The sequence below is a fragment of the Chiloscyllium punctatum genome, chromosome 21, assembly GCF_047496795.1.
Source record: "Chiloscyllium punctatum isolate Juve2018m chromosome 21, sChiPun1.3, whole genome shotgun sequence".
NCBI lineage: Eukaryota > Metazoa > Chordata > Chondrichthyes > Orectolobiformes > Hemiscylliidae > Chiloscyllium > Chiloscyllium punctatum.
The window spans coordinates 6,265,251-6,290,250 of NC_092759.1; the positions used below are offsets into that span (position 1 = coordinate 6,265,251).

Below are 25,000 nucleotides of genomic sequence, written 5' to 3' on the forward strand. Positions count from 1 at the left end.
CACGGCCAATCCACCCTAACCTACACATCCCTGGGCACTATGGATAATTTAGCATTGCCAATCCACCCTAACCTACACATCCCTGGGCACTATGGGTAATTTAGCACGGCCAATCCACCCTAACCTGCACATCCCTGGGCACTATGGATAATTTAGCATGGCCAATCCACCCTAACCTGCACATCCCTGGGCACTATGGGTAATTTAGTGCGGCCAATCTACCCTAACCTACACATCCCCAGGCATTATGGGTAATTTAGCACAGCCAATACAGCCTAACTACATATCCCTGGGCACTATGGGTAATTTAGCATCGCCAATCCACCCTAACCTGCACATCCCTGGACCCTACGGATAATTTAGCATGGCCAATCCACCCTAACCTACACATCCCTGGGCACTATGGGTAATTTAGCACGGCCAATCCACCCTAACCTGCACATCCCTGGACACCATGGGTAATTTACCACGGCCAATCCACCCTAACCTGCACATCCCTGGACACTATGGGTAATTTACCACGGCCAATCCACCCTAATCTGCACCTCCTCGGGCACTATGGCTAATTTAGCACAGCCAATCCACCCTAACCTACAATCCCCAGGCATTATAGGTAATTAAGCATGGCCAATCCACCCTAATCTACACATCCCTGGGCACTATGGGTAATTTAGCATGGCCAATCCACCCTAATCTACACATCCCTGGGCACTATGGGTAATTTAGCTCAGTCAATCTTCCACCCAGCACTGTGTCCTCCTCATGGATTAACCATCCAGCTGACGTGTCACTCCCCACACCCCAACCTTGACATCTTGGCCCCGATGAGGTGAAAAACCACATGGGGGTGTGGGGTGAGAGGGGAGAAAGTGTCTTTCCTGGCCAAGACTCAAGAAGTTGGAGGAGGGGGGGGTTGGGCCAGAAAGCGGTGATTTTATTGGGATTTATCTACAGGCCTGGCGGAGGAAATGGGATGGGCGGACTCAGAGGAGCTGGGGCCTAGTGCATCACCAGGCAGAGGTCAGGAAAGGTGCAGGAAAATAAATATTACAAAAGCGAATGGAATGGTAGCTCGTGTCTCATGGGGGATCGGGAGACAATGGGAGCGGAAGTCAGGCTTCAGATCATAAAGACACGGCTGGTATATATCCCATCTGGGATAATTCGCGTTCATCTCTGGGCACCACACCTCAGGAAGGATATTCCGTCCTGGGATGGAACGCCGCGGGTCTGGATCGATTCCAACAAGGTCCCGATCGACGCTGCTCCCATCTGGGGGACTGAAGGATTTGCGAGGGAAGGACAGGGAGAAATCATTTTGTCCAGGGAGAGATGGGTGGAGGGGGAGGAGATACCTTCACATTACAACCACGGCCTTCAGGGAGACATTGATAAGTGTTTCATCACAGAAATTTTGCGTCTCCCCTACTCCCTCCACCCCGCCCAACAAATCTAACAGTGCCGAGTGTTATAATTTAGACAGGGGGGGTCGGGGTCATGAATTTGAAATGGACGCAGGAGACCAGGAAACCAAACAGTCGGGGGGGTGGAGAGACTTTGTCTTTCTCAGAGTTCTAGAATCCCTGGACGCAGGCCATTCGGCTCATTAAGTTCACACCGACCCTCTGAAGAGCATCCATGACCTGTTCCCTGTAATCCTGCATTTCGCCATGGCTACACCACTTGGTCCGCACATCCCTGGGCACTATGGGTAATTTAACACAGCCAATCCACCCTAACCTACACACCCCCAGGCACTATGGGTAATTTAGCATGGCCAATCCACCCTAACCTACACACCCCCAGGCACTATGGGTAATTTAGCATGGCCAATCCACCCTAACCTACACACCCCCGGGCACTATGGGTAATTTAGCATGGCCAATCCACCCTAACCTACACACCCCCGGGCACTATGGGTAATTTAGCACGGCCAATCCACCCTAACCTGCACATCCCTGGGCACTATGGGTAATTTAGCACGGCCAATCCACCCTAACCTACACATCCCTGGGCACTGTGGGTAATTTAGCACGGCCAATCCACCCTAACCTGCACATCCCTGGGCACTGTGGGTAATTTAGCACGGCCAATCCACCCTAACCTACACATCCCTGGGCACTATGGGTAATTTAGCATGGCCAATCCACCCTAACCTGCACACTTTTGGAGTGTGGGAGGAAACCGGAGCACCTGGAGGAAACCCACGCAGACCCGGTGAGAATGTGCAAACTCCACACAGACAGTCGCCCTGAGGCTGGATTCGAACCCGAGTCCCTGACGCTGTGAGGCGGCGGTGCTAACCACTGAGCCGCCAGAGGGCAGGAAATCCGTCTAATCCTTTCCGGCAGTGGGCCGTGGTAGCTTTTAAATCAAGCAGGGAATCGAGGGGAAAAGGGCACGGAGGTGGGGTGGAGGGTCTCATGGTATGGAGGAGCTGTTCTTGATGGGCTGTATGGCCTGCCACTGCGGCTGCAGACAGCACCGCCCCTGGTGGGATGGTTGTAACTGCAGCCAGACCGGCGTACGTCATCAGTCCCCATCCCGAGTCCCACCGTGAGAACATGACAACATGATAGCACTACGGTGGGTTTCAGACCAAGTCCGTAGACACCTAAGATCCATTGGACTTAGCTGGAAAATCCCTACGAGCATTCACAAAGTGAGAAGGTATGGGATACAGGGAAATCTGGCTGTCTGGATACAGAGTTGGCTGGCCGAGAGAAGACAGCAACTGGTCGGGGGTGGGAAGCATCCCGTCTGGAGTCCGGTGACCAGTGGGGTCCCGCAGGGATCTGCTCTTGGGCCTCTCGCTGCTTTTTATAAACGACTTGGATGAAGAAGTTAAGGGTGGGTTAGTAAGTTTGCCGATGATACAAAGGTGGGTGGTGTCGTAGATAGTGTAGAGGGCAGTTGTAGGCTACAACAAGGTATCGACAGGATGCAGAGCTGGGCTGAGAAGTGGCAGATGGAGTTCAACCTGGATAAATGCAAAGTGATTCCTTTTGGAAGATGGAATTTGAATGCTGAATACAGGGTTGGATTCTTGGCAGTGTGAAGGAACAACAGGATTTGGGGGTCGATGTCCATAGATCCCTCAAAGTTGCTTCCCAAGTTGATAGGATTGTTCAGAAGGCGTATGGTGTTTTGGCTTTCATGAACAGGGGGATTGAGTTTAAGAGCCGCAATGTTTTGCTGCAGCTCTATAAACCCCTGGTTCGACCACACTTGGAGTATTGTGTCCAGTTCTGGTCACCTCATTATACAAAGAATGTAGATGCTTTAGAGAGGGCGCAGAGGAGATTTGCCAGGATGTTGCCTGGATTGGAGGGCTTATCTTATTAAGAGAGGTTGAGTGAGCTAGGGCTTTTACATTGGAGAGAGGGAAGAGAGGTGATAGAGGTGTACAAGATAATGAGAGGCGTAGATGGAGTCGACAGCCAGAGAACTTTTCCCCAGGGCAGAAATGGCTGTCACGAGGGGTCATAACTTTAAGGTGATTGGGGGAAGGTCTAGGAGAGATGTCCGAGGTAGGTTGTGTGGAATGCACTGTCAGGGGTGGTCGTAGACTCAGAGACATTAGGGACAGTTAAGCGACTGCTGGACAAGCACAAAGATGGCAGTAAATAGAGAGGTATGTAGGTTTGGGGTTGATCTTCGATGAAGATAAATGCTTGGCACAAGATGATGGGCTGAAGGGTCTGTACTGTTGTATGATCTATTCCAGGGGTTTATCCCAGTCTGTCCCCGGGGGTTTATCACAGTCTGTCCCTGGGGGTTTATCCCAGTCTGTACCTGGGGGTTTATCCCAGTCTGTCCCTGGGGGTTTATCCCAGTCTGTACCTGGGGGTTTATCCCAGTCTGTACCCGGGGGTTTATCCCAGTCTGTACCCGGGCGTTTATTCCAGTCTGTACCCGGGGGATTTATCCCAGTCTGTTCCTGGGGGTTTATCCCAGTCTGTACCTGTGGGTTTATCCCAGTCTGTTCCTGGGGGTTTATCCCAGTCTGTACCTGGGGGTTTATCCCAGTCTGTACCTGTGGGTTTATCCCAGTCTGTTCCTGGGGGTATATCCCAGTCTGTACCTGGGGGTTTATCCCAGTCTGTTCCCGGGGGTTTGTCCCAGTCTGTACCCGGGGGTTTATCCCAGTCTGTTCCCGGGGGGTTTATCCCAGTCTGTTCCCGGGGGTTTATCCCAGTCTGTACCTGGGGGTTTATCCCAGTCTGTTCCCGGGGGTTTATCCCAGTCTGTACCCGGGGGTTTATCCCAGTCTGTTCCCGGGGGTTTGTCCCAGTCTGTACCCGGGGGTTTATCCCAGTCTGTACCGGGGGGTTTATCCCAGTCTGTTCCTGGGGGTTTATCCCAGTCTGTACCTGGGGGTTTATCCCAGTCTGTACCTGTGGGTTTATCCCAGTCTGTACCCGGGGGTTTATCCCAGTCTGTCCCTGGGGGTTTATCCCAGTCTGTCCCTGTGGGTTTATCCCAGTCTGTACCCGGGGGTTTATCCCGGTCTGTACCCGAGGGTTTATCCCAGTCTGTCCCTGGGGGTTTATCCCAGTCTGGACCTTGGGGTTTATCCCAGTCTGTACCCGGGGGTTTATCCCAGTCTGTACCCAGGGGATTTATCCCAGTCTGTCCCTGGGGGTTTATCCCAGTCTGTCCCTGGGGGTTTATCCCAGTCTGTACCCAGGGGATTTATCCCAGTCTGTACCCGGGGGTTTATCCCAGTCTGTCCCTGGGGGTTTATCCCAGTCTGTACCCGGGGGTTTATCCCAGTCTGTACCCGGGGGATTTATCCCAGTCTGTACCCGGGGTTTATCCCAGTCTGTCCCTGGGGGTTTATCCCAGTCTGTCCCTGGGGGTTTATCCCAGTCTGTACCCGGAGGTTTATTCCAGTCTGTACCAGCTCACAGAGAACCTTGGGAAAGACCTAAGGGAGCACATGACCTGGCGCAGACGCGTACGATTGGCCTTCGGTAATGCAGGAGGCCCTGCCACAGGGAGCTTCCAGTCTGTCAGAGGCCGGCAGCTCGCCAGCGCCACGGGGAGTGCTGGCCAGTGCTGGTACTGCACCCAGAGGGGCAGGATGTTTGGGACGGTCTTGTGGGAGCCGTGTTGGCGCTTCTCACCCCCCCAGACTCCGCCCGCCCGCATGTGCACGCATGGAACACCCCGACGTCAAGAAGCAACCCAGCCACGCAGCCCCGTCACCTACCAGCTCCTATAACCTCTTCGATTTTCACGTAGGAGATATCGATCTCCTTGGCAAACTCTCGGACGGCCTCATTGGGGTCCTCGTAGGTGAAGGGATCAATGTAGACTTTTATTCCTGGAATAGCTGCAGAGCAATCAAAGACTTGGTTACTAAGAATTTACCCTCAAAGCCTTTGGCTTCTCATAACAACACCTGTGTTCTATCCCATCCGCGAGGATAGAACAGCGGTGGGTGTGGGGCAACTCAGATTTAGTCAACAGTGGAATCCTGTGAGTGTCAACCATAGCCTTCCCTCCTCCACATTCCTTGGTCCCTCCTCTTTTATTACATCATCATGAGGAACATGGCTTTACTGTCATATAGGCTTCAATGTTGGGTTAGGCCCGATCATCAAGACTAGGCCTGTGCGTCAAGTTAGGCCCAAACATAGCGCTAGGCCTCAGGGCTGTGTTAGGCCTGAACGTAGCGCTGGTCCTGATGGCTGGGTTAGGCCTGAACATAGCACTAAGCCTGAATGTTGAGTTAGGCCCGAATGTTGTGCTAAGCCCAAACCATCGCTCTCCTGGGACTGCAGGTTCTGATGGAGACAGCCTGGAAGGCATTACCAACACGCTGAACCTCGGAGTGAGAAGATTCTGGGTTCAAATCCTACCTCAGAGCTCCAAAACAAAAAATTCCGGGCAGTTGTCCAGTGTGGAAACGAGGGAGCAGCTGCCTTGTCAGAGACTTGGTCCCCACCCCATCCCTCTTGATCTCTCCTTGACCCTTGGGTCTAGCCAGTCCATGTTGACCAATTTTCCCAAATTAAACCAGCTGCATTTGCCCATATCCCTCTAAACCCTTTCTATTCCTATACCTTTTAAAAGCTGTAATTGTACCAGGCTCCACCACTTCCTCTGGCACCTCATTCCAAACACGTACCACCCTCTGCGTGAAAACGTTGCCCCTCAGGTCCCTTTCCCCTCACACCTTAATCCTATGCCCTCTAGTTCTGGACTCCCCCAACCTGGGGAAAAGACCATTGTCTCCCACCTGATCCAACCCCTTCGCGATTTTATAAACCTCTATAAGGTCACCCCTCAACCTCCTATGCTCTATTCCCGGGAACATTCTGGTAAATCCCTTCTGAACCCTCTCCAGCTTAATAATATCCTTCCTGTAACAGGGCGGCCAGAACTGGATACAGTACTCCAGAAGGAGGCCTCATTAACATCCTCAACATGACGTCCCAGCTCCTGTACTCCAAGGTCTGAGCAGTGAAGGTAAACGTGCTAAACGCCTTGTTAACTGCCCCGTTGACCTGTGACGCAAGTTTCAAGGAACTATGTCCCCAGTTGTGTTCCCACTCGGTAAATGTTTCCCTCAGACTTTTCCCATCTCGAGTGTTCCATCTACAAGATGCACTACAGAAACTCCCAAAGATCCTCAGACAGCACCATCCAAACCCATGAACACTTCCATCTGGATGGACACTTTTAAGGGCAGCACGGTTAGCGCTGCTGCCTCACGGTGCCAGGGACCCTGGTTCGATTCCACCCTCCGGGTTACTCTCTGTGTGGAGTTTGCACGTTCTCTCCGTGTCTGCGTGGGTTTCCTCCGGGTGCGCCGGTTTCCTCCCACAGTCCAAATGTGTGCAGGTTAGGGTAGATTGGCCGTGCTAAATTACCCCATAGTGCCCAGGGATGAGTAGGTTAGGGTAGATTGGCCGTGCTAAATTACCCCATAGTGCCCAGGGATGTGTAGGCTAAGGTGGATTGGCTGTGCTAAATTACCCATAGTGCCCAGGGATGTGCAGGTTAGGGTGGATTGGCCGTGCTAAATTACCCATAGTGCCCAGGGATGTGTAGGTTAGGGTGGATTGGCTGTGCTAAATTACCCATAGTGCCCAGGGATGTGTAGGTTAGGGTGGATTGGCTGTGCTAAATTACCCATAGTGCCCAGGGATGTGTAGGTTAGGGTAGATTGGCGGTACTAAATTACCCATAGTGCCCAGGGATGTGTAGGTTAGGGTGGACTGGCCGTGCTAAATTACCCATAGTGCCCAGGGATGTGCAGGTTAGGGTGGATTGGCCGTGCTAAATTACCCATAGTGCCCAGGGATGTGTAGGTTAGGGTGGATTGGCTGTGCTAAATTACCCATAGTGCCCAGGGATGTGTAGGTTAGGGTAGATTGGTGGTACTAAATTACCCATAGTGCCCAGGGTTGTGTAGGTTAGGGTGGACTGGCCGTGCTAAATTACCCATAGTGCCCAGGGATGTGCAGGTTAGGGTGGATTGGCCGTGCTAAATTACCCATAGTGCCCAGGGATGTGTAGGTTAGGGTAGATTGGCGGTACTAAATTACCCATAGTGCCCAGGGATGTGTAGGTTAGGGTGGACTGGCCGTGCTAAATTACCCATAGTGCCCAGGGATGTGTAGGTTAGGGTAGATTGGCGGTACTAAATTACCTATAGTGTCCAGGGATGTGCAGGTTAGGGTGGATTGGCCGTGCTAAATTACCCATAGTGCCCAGGGATGTGTAGGTTAGGGTGGATTGGCTGTGCTAAATTACCCATAGTGCCCAGGGATGTGTAGGTTAGGGTAGATTGGCGGTACTAAATTACCCATAGTGCCCAGGGATGTGTAGGTTAGGGTGGACTGGCCGTGCTAAATTACCCATAGTGCCCAGGGATGTGCAGGTTAGGGTGGATTGGCCGTGCTAAATTACCCATAGTGCCCAGGGATGTGTAGGTTAGGGTGGATTGGCTGTGTTAAATTACCCATAGTGCCCAGGGATGTGTAGGTTAGGGTAGATTGGTGGTACTAAATTACCCATAGTGCCCAGGGTTGTGTAGGTTAGGGTGGACTGGCCGTGCTAAATTACCCATAGTGCCCAGGGATGTGCAGGTTAGGGTGGATTGGCCGTGCTAAATTACCCATAGTGCCCAGGGATGTGTAGGTTAGGGTAGATTGGCGGTACTAAATTACCCATAGTGCCCAGGGATGTGTAGGTTAGGGTGGACTGGCCGTGCTAAATTACCCATAGTGCCCAGGGATGTGTAGGTTAGGGTAGATTGGCGGTACTAAATTACCTATAGTGTCCAGGGATGTGCAGGTTAGGGTGAATTGGCCGCGCTAAATTACCTATAGTGTCCAGGGATGTGCAGGTTAGGGTGGATTGGCCGTGCTAAATTACCCATAGTGCCCAGGGATGTGCAGGTTAGAGTGGATTGGCCGTGCTAAATTACCCATAGTGTTCAGGGATGTGTAGGTTAGGGTGGATTGGCCGTGCTAAATTACCCATAGTGCCCAGGGATGTGCAGGTTAGAGTGGATTGGCCGTGCTAAATTACCCATAGTGTCCAGGGATGTGCAGGTTAGGGTGGATTGGCCGTGCTAAATTATCCATAGTGCCCAGGGATGTGCAGGTTAGGGTGGATTGGCCGTGCTAAATTACCCATAGTGTCCAGGGATGTGCAGGTTAGGGTGGATTGGCCGTGCTAAATTATCCATAGTGCCCAGGGATGTGCAGGTTAGGGTGGATTGGCCATGCTACATTACCGATAGTCCCCAGGGATGTGTAGGTTAGGGTGGATTGGCCATGCTAAATTACCCATAGTGCCCAGGGATGTACATGTTAGGTATGAGGAAATGCAGGGTTACAGGGATAGGTCTGGATAGGATACTCTTTGGAGGGTCAGGGTGGACTTGTTGGGCTGAATGGCCTGTTTCCACAGTGGTGGGCGGGGGGGGGGGGCGGATTCCTATGACAAAGACAGCAGATTCCCACCACCTCCAAGTCCTTCCCTGTCCACTCCCTATGCTGACTGGGCTGCACAGGTCAGTGCAACAACGAGGGCCGAGGGGCCTGTACTGCGCTATGTTCGATATGTTCACGCGGCGTCGCTGGGTCACAATGCTGGAATTGCCTCCCTCAGGGCAGAGTGGATCAATCCACAGCCCATCGTCTGCAGTGATTTGAGAAGCCAGCTCAGCCCCACCCTCTCAACGGGCTGGTTCCTGACTTGACATTTTTCAACATTTATGGGTATTTTTCTACGTTTTCCCGGTTACTGATTTCGCAATCTTAAACATTTTCAGTTTTTCTTGTTTACTGATTTGACACGTTAAACATTCACAGACACTTTCCTAAGTTTTCCTGATTATTGATTTCACACTTTTAAACATGTTCAAACAGTTTTCCTGGTTCCTGATTTGACACGTTAAACATTTTCGGGCATTTTTCTAAGTTTTCCTGGTTACTGATTTGAATTGAAGTCCTGACCAGCTCCTAGGTACCAATAAACACTTCGTTGAATCTGAACTGACCCCTCCACAGAGATGTCTATACACAGGACTCAAGATACAATGGCAACACCACCCTGAACAGCTGCAGCTAAATTTTCCTGACTCTTCTATCCCATTTCCCTTCCCATAAACAACAACATTCCATTGCAGTGAAGCGAATGGGCAAGAGGAATGCCGAGTATAATGCGGGGAAGAGAGAGGTTATGGCCGGATAGAGGAACAGAATTTTATTCCGACTGGGGAACAACCCAAGATTCCCAAAAAGCCCGTGTTCAGGTTCAGTGGGGAATAGGGGAAGGCGAGTCGAATTGAATTCCGAGGGAACGGGGTATAAAAGTCAGGAGGTTTTGCTAAAGCTATGGAGGATATCATCAAGGCCGTACCTCAGGGACTGAGGAGAGATAGGCTGTGACTCGAGGTACTCCAGAGAGGGAGAGAGAGAGAGACAGACACACACACACAGACACAGAGAAAGACAATCAGACACACACACAGTCACAGACAGACACACATAGAGAGACAGACAGATAGACACGTACACGGACACAGAGAAAGACAATCAGACACACACACAGACACAGACAGACACACATAGAGAGACAGACAGATAGACACATACACGGACACAGAGAGACAGACAGACACAGAGAGACAGACAGACACAGAGAGACAGACACACACACACACACATTCAGACACATAGACACACACACGGACACAGAGAAAGACAGACACACAAACACAGACAGACACAGAGAGAGACAGATACACAAATACAGAGAGAGAGAGAGACAGAGACAGACACAGACACAGAGAGGCACACACACACAGACATACATACCCAGACACACACACAGATATACACGCAGACGCAGAGACAGACATATATACATACACACATATACACAGAGAGAGAGACAGACACAGACTCAGAGACAGACAGACATACAGACACATAAGCAGAGACACATAGACAGATATACACACACAGACACAGAGAGAAAGAGACAGAGACACAGACGCAAACACACACACACAGATAGAGACAGACACAGTCTGAGAGAGGCAGACAGACACATACAAAATGACATACACACAGACACAGAAAGAGAGAGAGACACACAGACACAAAGACAGACAGAGAGAGACACACACACTGACACAGACAAAGAGACACACAGAAAGACAGAGAGAGATTGAAAGAAATACAGAAAGCGAGACAGAGGAAGAAAGAGAGAGACACACACATACACACATACAGAGAGAGAGAGATAGAGGGACAGACAGACAGAGAGAGAGAGAGATAGAGGGAGAGAGACAGACACACACATACATAGACAGAGAAGAGAGAGAGAGGAGTGGTGGTGGTTTAACTGGAGGGTCCCCACATCTCAGGGGACAGGGGAGGTTGAGAACAGAGTGTTTCATGGTATCCTCAGCCAGTGTGGGAACTGAATCCCCCACAACCAGCCTCCCAGGCTCTCCCAGTCACTCAATATGCTGAAGGCTGAGACCCAGCGATGCTTTTAATCAGCCAGGCAGGAAAGTGGAGTTGAAGGTTAGGGTGAGATCCCATCAGCTGGGGCTGGGGGGGGACGGGGGAGGGGGGGGGAAACAGATTCGATGGGTTGAATGGCCTTTCTCTGCTCCTAGCCCTGATGGTCACTGACCTTCCCGAGCACCTGCTGCAGACTGACTTTACCGTGACCCATCCGTCAGAATCACCGTGTACCTCCAACACCCACAATCCTCTCGGTTTACGGTAACAGCCCCCCCCCGGAGTCTGATCCCAATCCCACCTTGCCCAGCCGCCTGAACTATTCACCCTTGGGAGGCTGCGCGGTGTGCAGTCTAAGGGACGCTCGGATGGAGGGTGTCACATTGGTGTTCCCGCTTTTCCCGAGCTGAGCACATTCCGGTTCTGGAATTTCGAGGGGTGCGGTTGCTGACTCCAATTGGATGCCAACTTGAAGGTCACATGACAATTCCCTTAATTCACACTTGCACCAATCACCAAGTCCCAAACCAATCCGCAAACATGGATTGGTTTACGGAACGTTTCTCGATGTTAGATTTGACCCTCCCAGTGATGTCACTTTCTGGGGATAGCACCAAGGGACTGAATGGCCTCCTTCCCAATCTTCCACTCCATTCACCTATGCCCCAATGTCATGGAAGCTTCCGGACTCACTGATATTCGGAGGCAGCTTCTCGGAATAGTCAGGATCTCGTTTGCGTTGCTTCCTAAGAGGAGAAACCAAGACGAGTGTTAGTGCCGCACGACGGGATCCTGAGATATCAGAATTCCCTGCTTTATCCGACCTCCCAGACAGGAAACAGGGAAGGACTGGTGCCAAGCCTGGAGAGGGAGAGAGAGAGGGAGAATACGCACGAGAGAGTGACAGAACACACGCAGGAGACAGAGAATGCACATGAGAGAGAGAAAACAAACATGAGGGAGAGAGAGAATGCATGCAAGAGAGAGAGAAAGCGTGTGCGCGAGAGAGAGAGAGAAAAAGCGTGTGCGCGAGAGAGAGAGAAAGAAAAAGCGTGTGCAAGAGAGAGAGAGAGTAGGCGTGTGCGAGAGAGAGAAAACGTGTGCGAGAGAGAGAGAGAGAAAAAAAGCGTGTGCAAGAGAGAGAGAGAGTAAGCGTGTGCGAGAGAGAAAACATGTGCGAGAGAGAGAGAAAGCATGTGCGAGAGAGAGAGAGAAAATGTGTGCGAGAGGGAAAAAGCGTGTGCAAGAGAGAGAGAGAGAGTAAGCGTGTGCGAGAGAGAAAAATTGTGCGAGAGAGAGAGAAAGCATGTGCGAGAGAGAGAGAGAAAATGTGTGCGAGAGAAAAAAAGCGTGTGCAAGAGAGAGAGAGAGTAAGCGTGTGCGAGAGAGAAAAATTGTGCGAGAGAGAGAGAAAGCATGTGTGAGAGAGAGAGAGAAAGCGTGTGAGAGAGAGAGAAAGCATGTGAGAGAGAGAAAACATGTGCGAGAGAGAGAGAGAAAGCGTGTGCGAGAGAGAAAAAGCGTGTGCAAGAGAGAGAAAAAGTGTGTGCGAGAGAGAGAAAAAGTGTGTGCGAGAGAGAGAGAAAAAGCATGTGTGAGAGAGAGAAAGCATGTGAGAGAGAGAAAACATGTGCGAGAGAGAGAGAGAAAGAAAACATGTGCGAGAGAGAGAGAAAGCATGTGAGAGAGAGAAAACATGTGCGAGAGAGAGAGAGAGAGAGAGAGAGAGAAAAAGCATGTGCGAGAGGGAGAGAAAAAGCGTGTGTGAAAGAGGGAGAAAGCGTGTGCGTGAGAGAGAGAGAAAGCATGTGCGAGAGAGAGAGAAAGAACACGAGAGAGAGAGGATGGGAGACAGAGAGAACACACAAGAAAAAGAGAACATGAGAGAGAGAGAGAACACACATGAGAGAGAGCGAACATGCATAAGAGAGAGAGTGAGAGAATGCGCAGGTGAGAGAATGTGTGCGGGAGTGAGAGAATGTGTGAGAGAGACAGAGAGAACACATGTGAGAGAGAGAGAGAAAAAAGCCACAAGAACGTGAGAGAACTTGAGGGAGAACGCATGTGGGAGGGAGGGAACGCGAGAGTGAGAGAACGTGAGAGAATGTAAGGGAGAGACAGAGAGAACACGTGCGTGGGAGAGAGAAGGTGGTTGAGGGAGTGAGAGAATGTGCGCAAGAGAGAGGTAGAGAACGTGTGTGTGTGTGTGAGTGAGAGAGAGGGAGAAAGAGAATGTGCGGGAGAGAGAGATTGCATGAGATAGACGGGAGTGAGAGTGTGAGGGAGCATGTGAAACAAGATGGAGAGATTGGAGACTGGGCAAGACACAGGGAATGTGGCTCCTCTGCCCCCTCCCCCCCGCCTCCCACCCCACTCCTCATACGGTACCTGTTCCCCTGCCCTTCCCAGCAGCCCCTGGGGTGGGACCCTGGCAGTGAGACCAACAGTGACCTTTCACCCAAAGGAACCCTAACATCTCTCCACACCCCCACCCCCTCACCCCACTGCCCCCGGGGTCGCCCCACACCCACCCAGTTGGCCCTCTCTCTGGGTGGGGGGAGGGGGTGGAATCGGCGATCGGGACCACGTTCCGATAGAATCGCAGGTGGGTGGGGGGTGGGCTGCGTCTCTGACCCCCTCGCGCGCGGCTTTACCTGAGACAGAAGACAGTGAGGACACCCAACACCAGGAGGACGAAGATGACGGAGGCTGAGCTGCCGATGAGGAGGAATTCCTCGCGCCTACTCCAGGTTTCTGGAACAACATGGGGATGGGCGGAGATCAGCTCGACACCGCGAACACCGACACCACCTCACCGTCTACTCTCCCCACCCCCATTCCCAAATCCTGACAGCACACAGTGTCAGAGGCTATCAACTTGCGCACAGCACGATCCCACACAGCCTCGCATCCGCCCTCCCTCCTTCCTTGCCTCCCTCCTTCCCTCCCCCCTTCCCTGCCTCCCTCCCTCCTTCCTTCCCTCCTTCCCTCACTGGCGTGGGGTCAGTCGGAGTTAGGGGGGGGGGAGTGGTTGAGGTCAGATGGGCCGAACTCCGGGATTTAACTCTGAAGCGATGCATTCTGAGAAGGACAGGGTAAGACAGCGACCTGTCCGAATATTCCCAAAAGCATCAGGGCCCGGGATTTAAGGGATGGACTGTCTTACCGGCAAAGGCTGGACAGATTAGGGGCTCTACTCCCCAGGGTTTGGAGGAATGTGAGGTGTTGTCATGGAAACACATTAAGGGGTTCGACAGGGTCAATGCTGAGGGGGCACACCACCCGTCACAGGGAGAAACCAGGACCAGAGGGCACCGTCTCAGGGTAAAAGGGGGGCTAATTTCTGAGTGGAACGAGGAAGAATTTTGTCTCCTGGGTATTGAAGGCTGTGAGACTGTCCCGGTGTGTATTGGAGACCGAGACAGTGTCCCGGTGTGTATTGGAGACCGAGACAGTGTCCCGGTGTGTACTGGAGACCGAGACAGTGTCCCGGTGTGTACTGGAGACCGAGACAGTGTCCCGGTGTGTACTGGAGACCGAGACAGTGTCCCGGTGTGTACTGGAGACTGAGACAGTGTCCCGGTGTGTATTGGGGACTGAGACAGTGTCCCGGTGTGTATTGGGGACTGAGACAGTGTCCTGGTGTGTATTGGGGACTGAGACAGTGTCCCGGTGTGTACTGGGGACTGAGACAGTGTCCCGGTGTGTATTGGAGACTGAGACAGTGTCCCGGTGTGTATTGGAGACTGAGACAGTGTCCTGGTGTGTACTGGAGACTGAGACAGTGTCCCGGTGTGTACTGGAGACTGAGACAGTGTCCCGGTGTGTACTGGAGACTGAGACAGTGTCCCGGTGTGTACTGGGGACTGAGACAGTGTCCTGGTGTGTATTGGAGACTGAGACAGTGTCCCGGTGTGTACTGGAGACTGAGACAGTGTCCCGGTGTGTACTGGAGACTTAGACAGTGTCCCGGTGTGTACTGGAGACTGAGAAATTGTCCCGGTGTGTATTGGAGACTGAGACAGTGTCCCGGTGTGTATTGGAGACTGAGACAGTGTCCCGGTGTGTATTGGGGACTGAGACAGTGTCCCGGTGTGTATTGGGGACTGAGACAGTGTCCCGGTGTGTATTGGAGACTGAGACAGTGTCCCGGTGTGTATTGGAGACTGAGACAGTGTCCCGGTGTGTACTGGAGACTGAGACAGTGTCCCGGTGTGTACTGGAGACTGAGACAGTGTCCTGGTGTGTACTGGAGTCCGAGACAGTGTCCCGGTGTGTATTGGAGACTGAGTGTCCCGGTGTGTATTGGAGACTGAGACAGTGCCCCGGTGTGTACGGGAGACTGAGACAGTGTCCCGGTGTGTATTGGAGACTGAGACAGTGTCCCGGTGTGTACTGGAGACTGAGACAGTGTTCTGGTGTGTATTGGAGACTGAGACAGTGTCCTGGTGTGTATTGGAGACTGAGACAGTTTTGGCATTGAGTGAACGTTTAAGCTCTCGGGACCGCTCCATGCCCAGGGAGTGGGGGAGGGGCCTAGAACAGGTAAAAGCCTTGGACTCGCCTGTACCTCCTGACAGGGTCCGGAAGTCTTTTTTTCTGCTGAATGCGCCATAGCCCTCCTCAGTCCTGGCCCGGACCTGCACCACATAGGTCGCCCCGTTCCTCAGGCCCGGGATCACGGCAGAATTGGTGATGCTGACGATGGATGAGGCGCTGCTCTCGTTGCTGTCCTGCGGTGGGGGGAAGAATTCAATCGACAAATTCAGACCGGGGTTTGGGAATCCTCCACCCCATCCAACCCGCCGCCTTGGCGTAGTGCCGCATCACGTCCTTCAAAGGCGTTGACCGCTGGTGATTTGGTGGGGGCGTGAGGCCTACATGGCAGCCATCTTGTTCAAAGCAAGCTCCCACGTGGGAACGACGGGGGAGGAGGCATTGGGGATGACTCTCCCGCATCAGAGAGAAGGCACACTTCCGAAAGTGAGGGGGAGATGAGAGGGAACATAGGCAGAGAGACGGCAGATGTGGTTTCACCGTAACTGATGCGAGGTGATGCATTTTGAAAGAATTGCCCACAGTGTGGAAACAGGCCCATCGGCCCAACATGTCCACACCGACCCTCTGAAGGATAACCCACCCAGACCCATTCCCCTACTCTATTACTCTATATTTACCCACTTCTAATCCTCCCGAACCTGCACATCCCTGGGCACTATGGGTAATTTAGCATGGCCAATCCACCCTAACCTACACATCCCTGGGCACTCTGGGAAATTTAGCATGGCCAATCCACCCTAACCTGCACATCCCTGGGCACTCTGGGAAATTTAGCACAGCCAATCCACCCTAACCTACACATCCCTGGGCACTATGGGTAATTTAGCACATTCTCCCCGTGTCTGCATGGGTATCCTCCAGGTGCTCCGGTTTCCTCCCACAGTCCAAAGATGTGCAGGTTAGGATGGATTGGCCATGCTAAATTACCCATTGTGCCCAGGGATGTGCAGGTTAGGGTTGATTGGCCGTGCTAAATTACCCATAGTGCCCAGGGATGTGTAGGTTAGGTGCATTAGTCAGGGGTAAATGTCGGGGAAGGGGCCTGGGTGGGTTACTCCTTGGAGAGTCGGTGTGAACTTGTTAGGCCCAAGGGCCTGTTTCCACCTTGTAGGGATTGTATTCTGTGGATGTTACTGGGTTGGAACAGAAGCTCCTTTGTTCACAGCTAAACTATTCCAAGTTCTACTTCCTTTTACGCATGTTTCAACTGAAAAGTCAAAATAAATTCTGTTTCGCTTCAGCGGTTTGACCAACTGAAATATCCATTACACAAAAGGTGAGGGAGGGCCGAGGTGACTTTCTTGAAATGTTTCAGGGAATGGGGGGTGGGGGGGCGGGGTGGGTCTGGCGTGGTCCATAACCAAACACCAACAGACAGGAGGCTCTTGGTCCACAGTTCCCTGGAGTTGGCGACACCCGGGGGGGGGGAGGGGGGTAAGGTGGTCAAGGTGGCGTTTGGCAGAGGGTCGAAGAATCGGCAAGCTGTGTTGCGGCTCATTCAGGCCACAACTGCGCACAGTCCTGGTCGCCACACTAGCGGAAGGCGGCGGGGGGAATTGGGAGAGGGGACAGAAATGGTTTCCCAGGATGTTGCCTGGTTTGGCGGCCATTAGCCATGGGGAGAGATTGGTTTGCTATCACTTGGAACGTTGGAGATTGAGGGGCAGCCTCATACAGTCACAGAGATGTACAGCATGGAAACAGACCCTTCGACCCAACCTGTCAATGCCGACCAGATATCCCAACCCAATCTAGTCCCACCTGCCAGCACCCGGCCCATATCCCTCCAAACCCTTCCTATTCATATACCCATCCAGATGCCTCTTAAATGTTGCCAGTCTCCACCACTTCCTCTGGCAGCTCATTCCATACACATACCACCCTCTGTGTGATATCGTTGCCTCCTAGATCCCTTTTATATCTTTCCCCTCTCACCCTAAACCTATGCCCTCTTGTTCTGGACTCCCCCACCCCAGGGAAAAGACTTTGTCTATTTATTCTATCCATGCCCCTCATAATTTTGTAAACCTCTATAAGGTCACCCCTCAGCCTCCGATGCTCCAGGGAAAACAGCCCCAGCCTGTTCAGCCTCTCCCTGTAGCTCAAACCCTCCAACCCTGGGAACATCCTTGTAAATCTTTTCTGAACCCTTTCAAGTTTCACAACATCTTTCCGATAGGAAGGAGACCAGAATTGCACGCAATATTCCAACAGTGGCCTAACCAATGTCCTGTACAGCCGCAACATGACCACCCAACTCCTGTACTCAATACTCTGACCAATAAAGGAAAGCATACCAAACACCTTCTTCACTGGTAGAAGATAGACATTGACACGATTCAGAAAGACGTGCATAGAATTGGATCATCTTTCTCCCAGAGTAGAAACGAAATTGGGGAGATAGGTTGAAGGTAAAAGGGGGGAAAGTTTAAAGGAGATGTGAGAGGCAAGTTTGTTTTTTAACACTGAGGCTGTTAAGTGCCGGGAATGTGCTGCCAGAGATACTGGTGGAAGCTGTCACGAGAGCAACATTTCATCGGCATGTTGACAGATCCATGAAAAGGCAGGGGATAGAGGGATGCGGACACTATTGACGTAAAAGGGTTTCAGTTTAGATACCGTTGCCCGGAAACGGGTGACGGGCGCAGGTCCGAGAGCTCCGGCTGGGCCAGCATCCCCCCTCCCCTCACCGTAAGGTTCTCACCCTCTTCCCCAACCCCTCCCCCACTCACACCCCCCCACCCCCAAGCCCCCAGGTCGCACCTTCTCGTAGTACTTGATCTCGTAGTCGAGGACCCGGCCTCGGAGGTAGGCTGGTTCCGGCCAGTAGAGGGAGATGCTGTTCCCGCTCACGTTGGTCTGCTGGATCACACTGACCTGGACTCCACTCGCTATAGGAGAAAACATCGAGGGATATAGAGACCGGAATACTGGGGGGAGGGGGTTGTCAGTGTGGGAGACCACTAGGAAGGGAGTGAGGGAGGGAATGGGATATATGGACCAGAATACTGGGGGGAGGGGGGGTGTCAGTGTGGGAGACCACTAGAGAGGGAGGGAGGGAATGGGATATATGGACCGGAATACTGGGTGGGGATGTCAGTGTGGGAGACCGCTAGGGAGGGAGGGAATGGGATATATGGACCGGAATACCGGGTGGGGGGGTGTCAGTGTGAGAGGCTGCTAGGGAGGGAAGGAACAGGATATATAGACCGGAATACTGGGAGGGGTGTCAGTGTGGGAGACCGCTAGGGAGGGATAGAATGGGATATATAGACCGGAATACTGGGTGGGGGGATATCAGTGTGGGAGGCTGCTAGGGAGGGAGGGAATGGGATATATGGACCGGAATACCAGGTGGGGGGTGTCAGTGTGGGAAGCTGCTAGGAAGGGAAGGAATGGGATAGATAGATGGAATACCGGGTGGGGCGTCACTGTGGGAGAATGTGAGGGAAGGGGAGAATGGGATACAGAGACTGGAATACTGGGTAGGGGGGGGGAGACATAGTCCATCAGTGGGGGAGGGAGAGAGGGGTGGGGGATGGGGGAAGGGAATGAGCAAGGGAGCAGGGAGGGGTTGGGGAGGGGGAGAAGGTGGGGGAACGGGGAGAGGGGAGGAGGGCGAAAGGGAAAAGGTGGGGAAACGGGGAGAGCGCGGGAAGAGGGGTCAGACAGACAAGGGGGGGGGGTCGGGGGGCAGGGAGTCGGGGACGGGGAGGGGAGGGGGCTTGGATGGACCCAGGAGGAGTGGAGAGAGGCGTGGGGAGGGGGAGGGGAGCAGGAACTCACCGTCCTGGTTGGTGGTGACGTTGACGGTGGTGGAGTGCGGAGGTTGGGGGCTCTGCCCGGAGACCCCATTGTGAGCTTGGATCCTGAAGGTGTAGGGGGTGTGAGGCCGGAGTTGGCTGACCCTGACTCGGCGCTGACGGAGCCCGGTCTGTCCCGGGGTGTACCTGACGCTGTCTGCGCACGGGGAGCACGGGCCGGGCTCACCACACTGCCGGCACCACACCGTGTAGTACACATCCTGACGGCCGCCATTACTCTGCGGCTCCGCCCACTCCAGGTTGACCGTCGTCTCGTTGATGCTGGCCCTCGCGTCCTGAGGAGCGGACGGGATGGCTGTCGGAAGGACAAAGAGTCAGGGGTCACCGTCAGGGGTCACATTCAGCAGCTACACCCACCCCCATCCCCAACCCCTGCCCCCATCCCCACCCCCCGTCCCCAACCCCAACCCCAACCCCAACCCCATCCCCACCCGCAGGTTAGATACAGAGTAAAGCTCTCTCTACACTGTCCCCCCATCAAACACACCCAGGACAGGGACAGCACAGGGGTTAGATACAGAGTAAAGCTTCCTCTACACTGTCCCCCCATCAAACACACCCAGGACAGGGACAGCACAGGGGTTAGATACAGAGTAAAGCTCCCTCTACACTGTCCCCCCATCAAACACACCCAGGACAGGGACAGCACAGGGGTTAGATACAGAGTAAAGCTCCCTCTACACTGACCCCCCATCAAACACTCCCAGGACAGGGACAGCACAGGGGTTAGATACAGAGTAAAGCTCCCTCTACACTGACCCCCCATCAAACACTCCCAGGACAGGGACAGCACAGGGGTTAGATACAGAGTAAAGCTCCCTCTACACTGTCCTCCATCAAACAGAAGAGCGCCTCATCTTCCGCCTAGGAACCCTCCAACCACAAGGGACAAACTCAGATTTCTCCAGTTTCCTCATTTCCCCTCCCCCCACCTTGTCTCAGTCAAATCCCTCGAACTCAGCACCACCTTCCTAACCTGCAATCTTCTTCCTGACCTCTCCGCCCCCACCCCTCCCCCACCCCCACTCCAGCCTATCACCCTCACCTTGACCTCCTTCCACCTATCATATTCCCAGCGCCCCTCCCCCAAGTCCCTCCTCCCTCCCTTTTATCTTAGCCTGCTGGACACACCCTCCTCATTCCTGAAGAAGGGCTTATGCCCGAAACGTCGATTCTCCTTCTCCTTGGATGCTGCCTGACCTGCTGCGCTTTTCCAGCAACACATTTTCAGCTCTGATCACCAGCATCTGCAGTCCTCACTTTCCCATCAAACACTCCCAGGACTGGGACAGCATGGGGTTAGATAGAGTAAAGCTCCCTCGACACTCTAGAGACCTTGGAGGGCAGGTTCATAGCTCCTTGAAAGTGGAGTCGCAGGTAGATAGGATAGTGAAGAAGGTGTTTGGTATGCTTTCCTTTATCGGTCAGAGTATTGAGTACAGGAGTTGGGAGGTCATGTTGCGGCTGTACAGGACATTGGTTAGGGCCACTGTTGGAATATTGCGTGCAATTCCGGTCTCCTTCCTATCGGAAAGATGTTGTGAAAGGGTTCAGAGAAGATCTACAAGGATGTTGCCAGGGTTTGAGTGATAGGAAGAGGCTGAACAGGCTGGGGCAATTGGGGTTCGGGCCCAAGTAGATAGGGTGGTCAAGAAGGCGTGTGGCATGCTGGCCTGTATTGGTCGGGGAACTGAGTACAAGAGTCGGGATGAAACGTTGCCGCTTTCTAAGATGTCGATTGGGCCAGACTTAAGAATAATGTGTTCATCTCTGGTCGCCACACAAGGGGAAGGATGTGGTCGCTTCGGAGAAGGTGCAGAATCGTTGTACTGTCTGGATTAGACAATCTGAGGTAGAAGGAGCAGGTCAAATTGGCTCAGGTTGTTCACTGAGGTGAGGCAGAGGCTGAGGGGAGACTTAATAAAACTCTCTAAACTTATGAGACGCACAGGTAGCACGGGCGATCGGAATCACTTCCCCCCTGGAGTTGAAACGCCAAAAACTACGCACATAAGGGGGAAAGGAGAGGTGAGAGGGCAAGTTTTGTTTTAAATGCGCACAGAGTGGTAGGTGTGTGGAAGGCGCTGTCTGGGGTGGTGTTGGAGACAGGGGGGGGGGGGGGTCTAAGGGGCTTTTGGACAAACAGATGACCTTGCAAGGAATGAGGGGGAAGGGGCGGAAGATGGCAAGCGGAAGGGATGAGCCTGATTTGGCGTCAGGCTTGGCGTAACATGGTAGGCCAAAGAGCCTGTTCTTGTTCTGATACTCTCCTGACTTCTATCCTTGAATGGCTCACCCCACAGACAGCGTTACCCAGGGCCGAAACCCCTGTCCTTTTTTTCTATGTGACTCCCCAACCCGTTTCACGGAAACGCGCCATTTTTTTCGCTGGTTCTCGGGAACGCCAAGGCCACGCCCGCGCACCGACTACCCTGCCCGCCCCAAACCGCGGCTCCCTCACACCCCACCCCACCCCCACAGCCCGCCCTCGGCTTACTTGTGCACGGCATCTCCGGCTGGTCGTTACTGGCTCTGTAGTGCCCCCGCAGGCAGCTGCAGGAGGTGGCGCCTGGGGAGGAAGCGCCGCTGTTCCGGGGGCAAACGCTGCACGGCCCCTCACCTTGCGTGGTCTTAAAATGGCCGGGGGCGCAGGCTGGAGTTGGGGGGAGGGGAGGAAAGAGAGAGAGAGAGAGAGAGAGAGAAAGTAAACAGACAGCAACCTTCAGGGAGGGGACCCATCGCACCCCGGTTTCCAGAACGTTCCGCGAGGCCCCGGGCCTCCAACCACCCACCGACGCCCAGCTCGTCGAGGGCAGTCCCTTCTTGAGAGATCGGTTGGGAATAATGCGGGAGCTTCGGCCAAGTCGATCCACGGCGACCCCCCGCCCCCTGCCCCTGCGCTATTTCCTGGTTGTGCCCTGGCAAGGGGGAGGGTGGGCAGACAGGGCCCCTGAAGGGGGAACCCGCCTGCTCCCCATTCTGCCGCGGGACGTGGGCATCGCCGGCGAGGTCGGTGGTTTTAATCCGCCTGGCCTCACAAAAACAAGGAATGATGGGTAGGTTTGGGCCTGGTTCGGTCAGATCCAACCCTTTAACCTCAACTCTCTGTTTCCCTCCCCCTCCCCCAGCCCCCTCCACCGCCCCCACACCAATCCCTCAACCCCCTCAGCCATCTCTCCCTGCCTTAAAACAAAATATCGAAACCGTACGGCGTCCACTGCCCGCTGAGCGAGGGAATTCTGAAGGCCGAGAGAAGGAAATGCCTCATGTCTGATTTAAAATGGCCGACCCACACCCCACCCCACCCCCAACTTATTTTTAAGCTCCTGACTCCCACTTCTAGGTTGTCCCACAGCAGGAAACATCCTTTAAACATCCGAGTCCCCCTCTGGGATCTTCCACATTTCAATCAAGTCACCTCTGATTCCCCTATACTCCAGAAGGACACTGGGCCTAGCCCGGTTAGGCTTTCCTCAAAGGTAGGCTGCTCATTCTGTGTATTAGTTTAGTAAACCTCTGCTTCCAATGGATTAATGTCCGTTGGTTAGTGCTGGGACCAGTACTAATGCACCTAACCTGCACATCCCTGGGCACTATGGGTAATTTAGCACGGCCAATTCACCCTAACCTGTACATCCCTGGGCACTATGGGTAATTTACCACGGCCAATGCTCCCTGACCTGCACATCTTTGGACTAGAACATACAACATAACAGCGCAGTCCAAGTCCTTCGGCCCTCGATGTAGCACTGACCTGTGAAACCAATCTGAAGCCCATCTAACCTCCACTATTCAATTAACATCCATATGTCTGTCCAATGCCCATTTAAATGCCCTTAAAGTTGGCGACTCTACTACTGTTGCAGGCAGGGTGTTCCACACCCCTACTACTCTGAGTAAAGAAACTACCTCTGACATCTGTCCTATACCTATCTCCCCTCAATTTAAAGTTGTGTCCCCTCGTGTTTGCCGTCCCCATACTTGGAAAAAGGCTCTCCTTGTCCACCCTATCTAACCCTCTGATTATCTTGTATGTCTCTATTAAGTCACCTCTCAACCTTCTTCTTTCTAACGAGAACAGTCTCAAGTCCCTCAGCCTTTCCCCGTAAGACCTCCCTCCATACCAGGCAACATCCGAGTAAATCTCCTCTGAACCCTTTCCAAAGCTTCCCCGTCCTTCCTATAATGCAGTGACCAGAACTGTACACAATACTCCAAGTGCGGACGCTCCAGAGTTTTGTACAGCTGCAGCATGACCTCATGGCTCCGAAACTCAATCCCTCTATTAATAAAAGCTAACACACCGTATGCCTTCTTAACAACTCTATCAACCTGGGTGGCAACTTTTAGGGATCTATGTACCTGGACACTGAGATCTCCCTGCACATCTACACTACCAAGAATCCTACCATTAGCCCAGCACTCTTTATTCCTGTTACTCCTTCCAAAGTGAATCACCTCACACTTGTCCGCATTAAACTCCATTCGCCACCTCTCAGCCCAGCTCTGCAGCGTATCTATGTCTCTCTGTAACCTGCAACATCCTTCATCACTATCCACAACTCCACTATGGGAAACAAGCGAGCGTTTCCAAAGAGAGCTATCCATCTGGTGCTGGGGGGGGGGGGGGGGGGGGGGGCGGGGGGGCTGTGCTGTCTAGAATCGGCTGAGGATCCGTCGTTGCTCCTCCCCCCCCCCCCCCCATCGCGTCTGTCCAGCCCTGCTAGACTGTCCTCTCCCACCTCAGCCCGTTTATTCATCTAGACCCCAGCGAAGGCAGGCCCAATGTAGCCGCCATATCCTCAAAAGGACAGTCCTATCGTCCCCAGGACTGACACTGAGGGTAACCTCCACCGCACCCCCACGGCGGGTATCTCCCCCTTGGGTATGGGAATGTGAAACCCCCACAGGCGTGGTCAGCCGTGAGATATCTCTGCCCCCTGCACCCCAGTGTCTTGACCGAGGTGAACAGTTAGCTCCACCTCAGCCTCCCATCGTCACAACCTTCATTCACGGTGAGGGGGGAAAGGTTTGGGGGAGATGTGCTTGGAATGTTCTTTACGCAGAGAGTAATGGGTGCCTGGAACGCAGTGCCAGTGGAAGTGGTCGAGACAGGCAAGGATTTAAGATGTACCCAGACAGATCCATGAATGGGCAGGGAGCAGAGGGATACAGGCCCTTAGAAAATAGGCGACAGGTTTAGATCGAGGATCTGGATCAGCGCAGGTTTGGAGGGCCGAAGGGCCTGTTCCTGGGCTGGAATTTTCTTTGTATGTTTGCACACTGCCTCTTGACATCGTTGGATGCCCCAGAAGGTGCTGTAGGGTGGCGGCTGGGGGGCGATTACTGAGCAAACCCGACCAACCGAACCACAGGTGGGAACATCTGCGGGGCGTGTGGGGCAGGAGTGGTCGGTCAGGCAATCAGGGACAACAAGACCCCTGGAAATCCCCCCGAAGGGAAAAGCATACACACACAGACACACACACAGACACACACAGACACACACACAGACACACACACAGACACACAGACAGACACACAGACAGACAGACACACACAGACACACACACAGACACACACACAGACAGACACACACAGACACACACACAGACA

The 25,000-nt window shown here is 53.3% G+C and overlaps 1 protein-coding gene across 1 annotated transcript in view; it reads right to left on the reverse strand.

Annotated features, from left to right (window-relative positions):
• Positions 1-5,207: 5,207 nt before the first annotated feature.
• The window catches only part of LOC140492436 (ephrin type-B receptor 3-like), a 33,153-nt gene continuing 13,360 nt past the window's right edge, over positions 5,208-25,000 (reverse strand). The window contains exons 3-9 of the mRNA XM_072591327.1: positions 21,882-22,037; positions 19,347-19,679; positions 18,324-18,451; positions 15,571-15,733; positions 13,655-13,754; positions 11,694-11,746; positions 5,208-5,338 (exon numbers count right to left, since the gene is read on the reverse strand). Of these exons, the coding sequence (XP_072447428.1) occupies positions 5,208-5,338; positions 11,694-11,746; positions 13,655-13,754; positions 15,571-15,733; positions 18,324-18,451; positions 19,347-19,679; positions 21,882-22,037 (1,064 nt within the window). The remainder of the gene's footprint in view (positions 5,339-11,693; positions 11,747-13,654; positions 13,755-15,570; positions 15,734-18,323; positions 18,452-19,346; positions 19,680-21,881; positions 22,038-25,000) is intronic.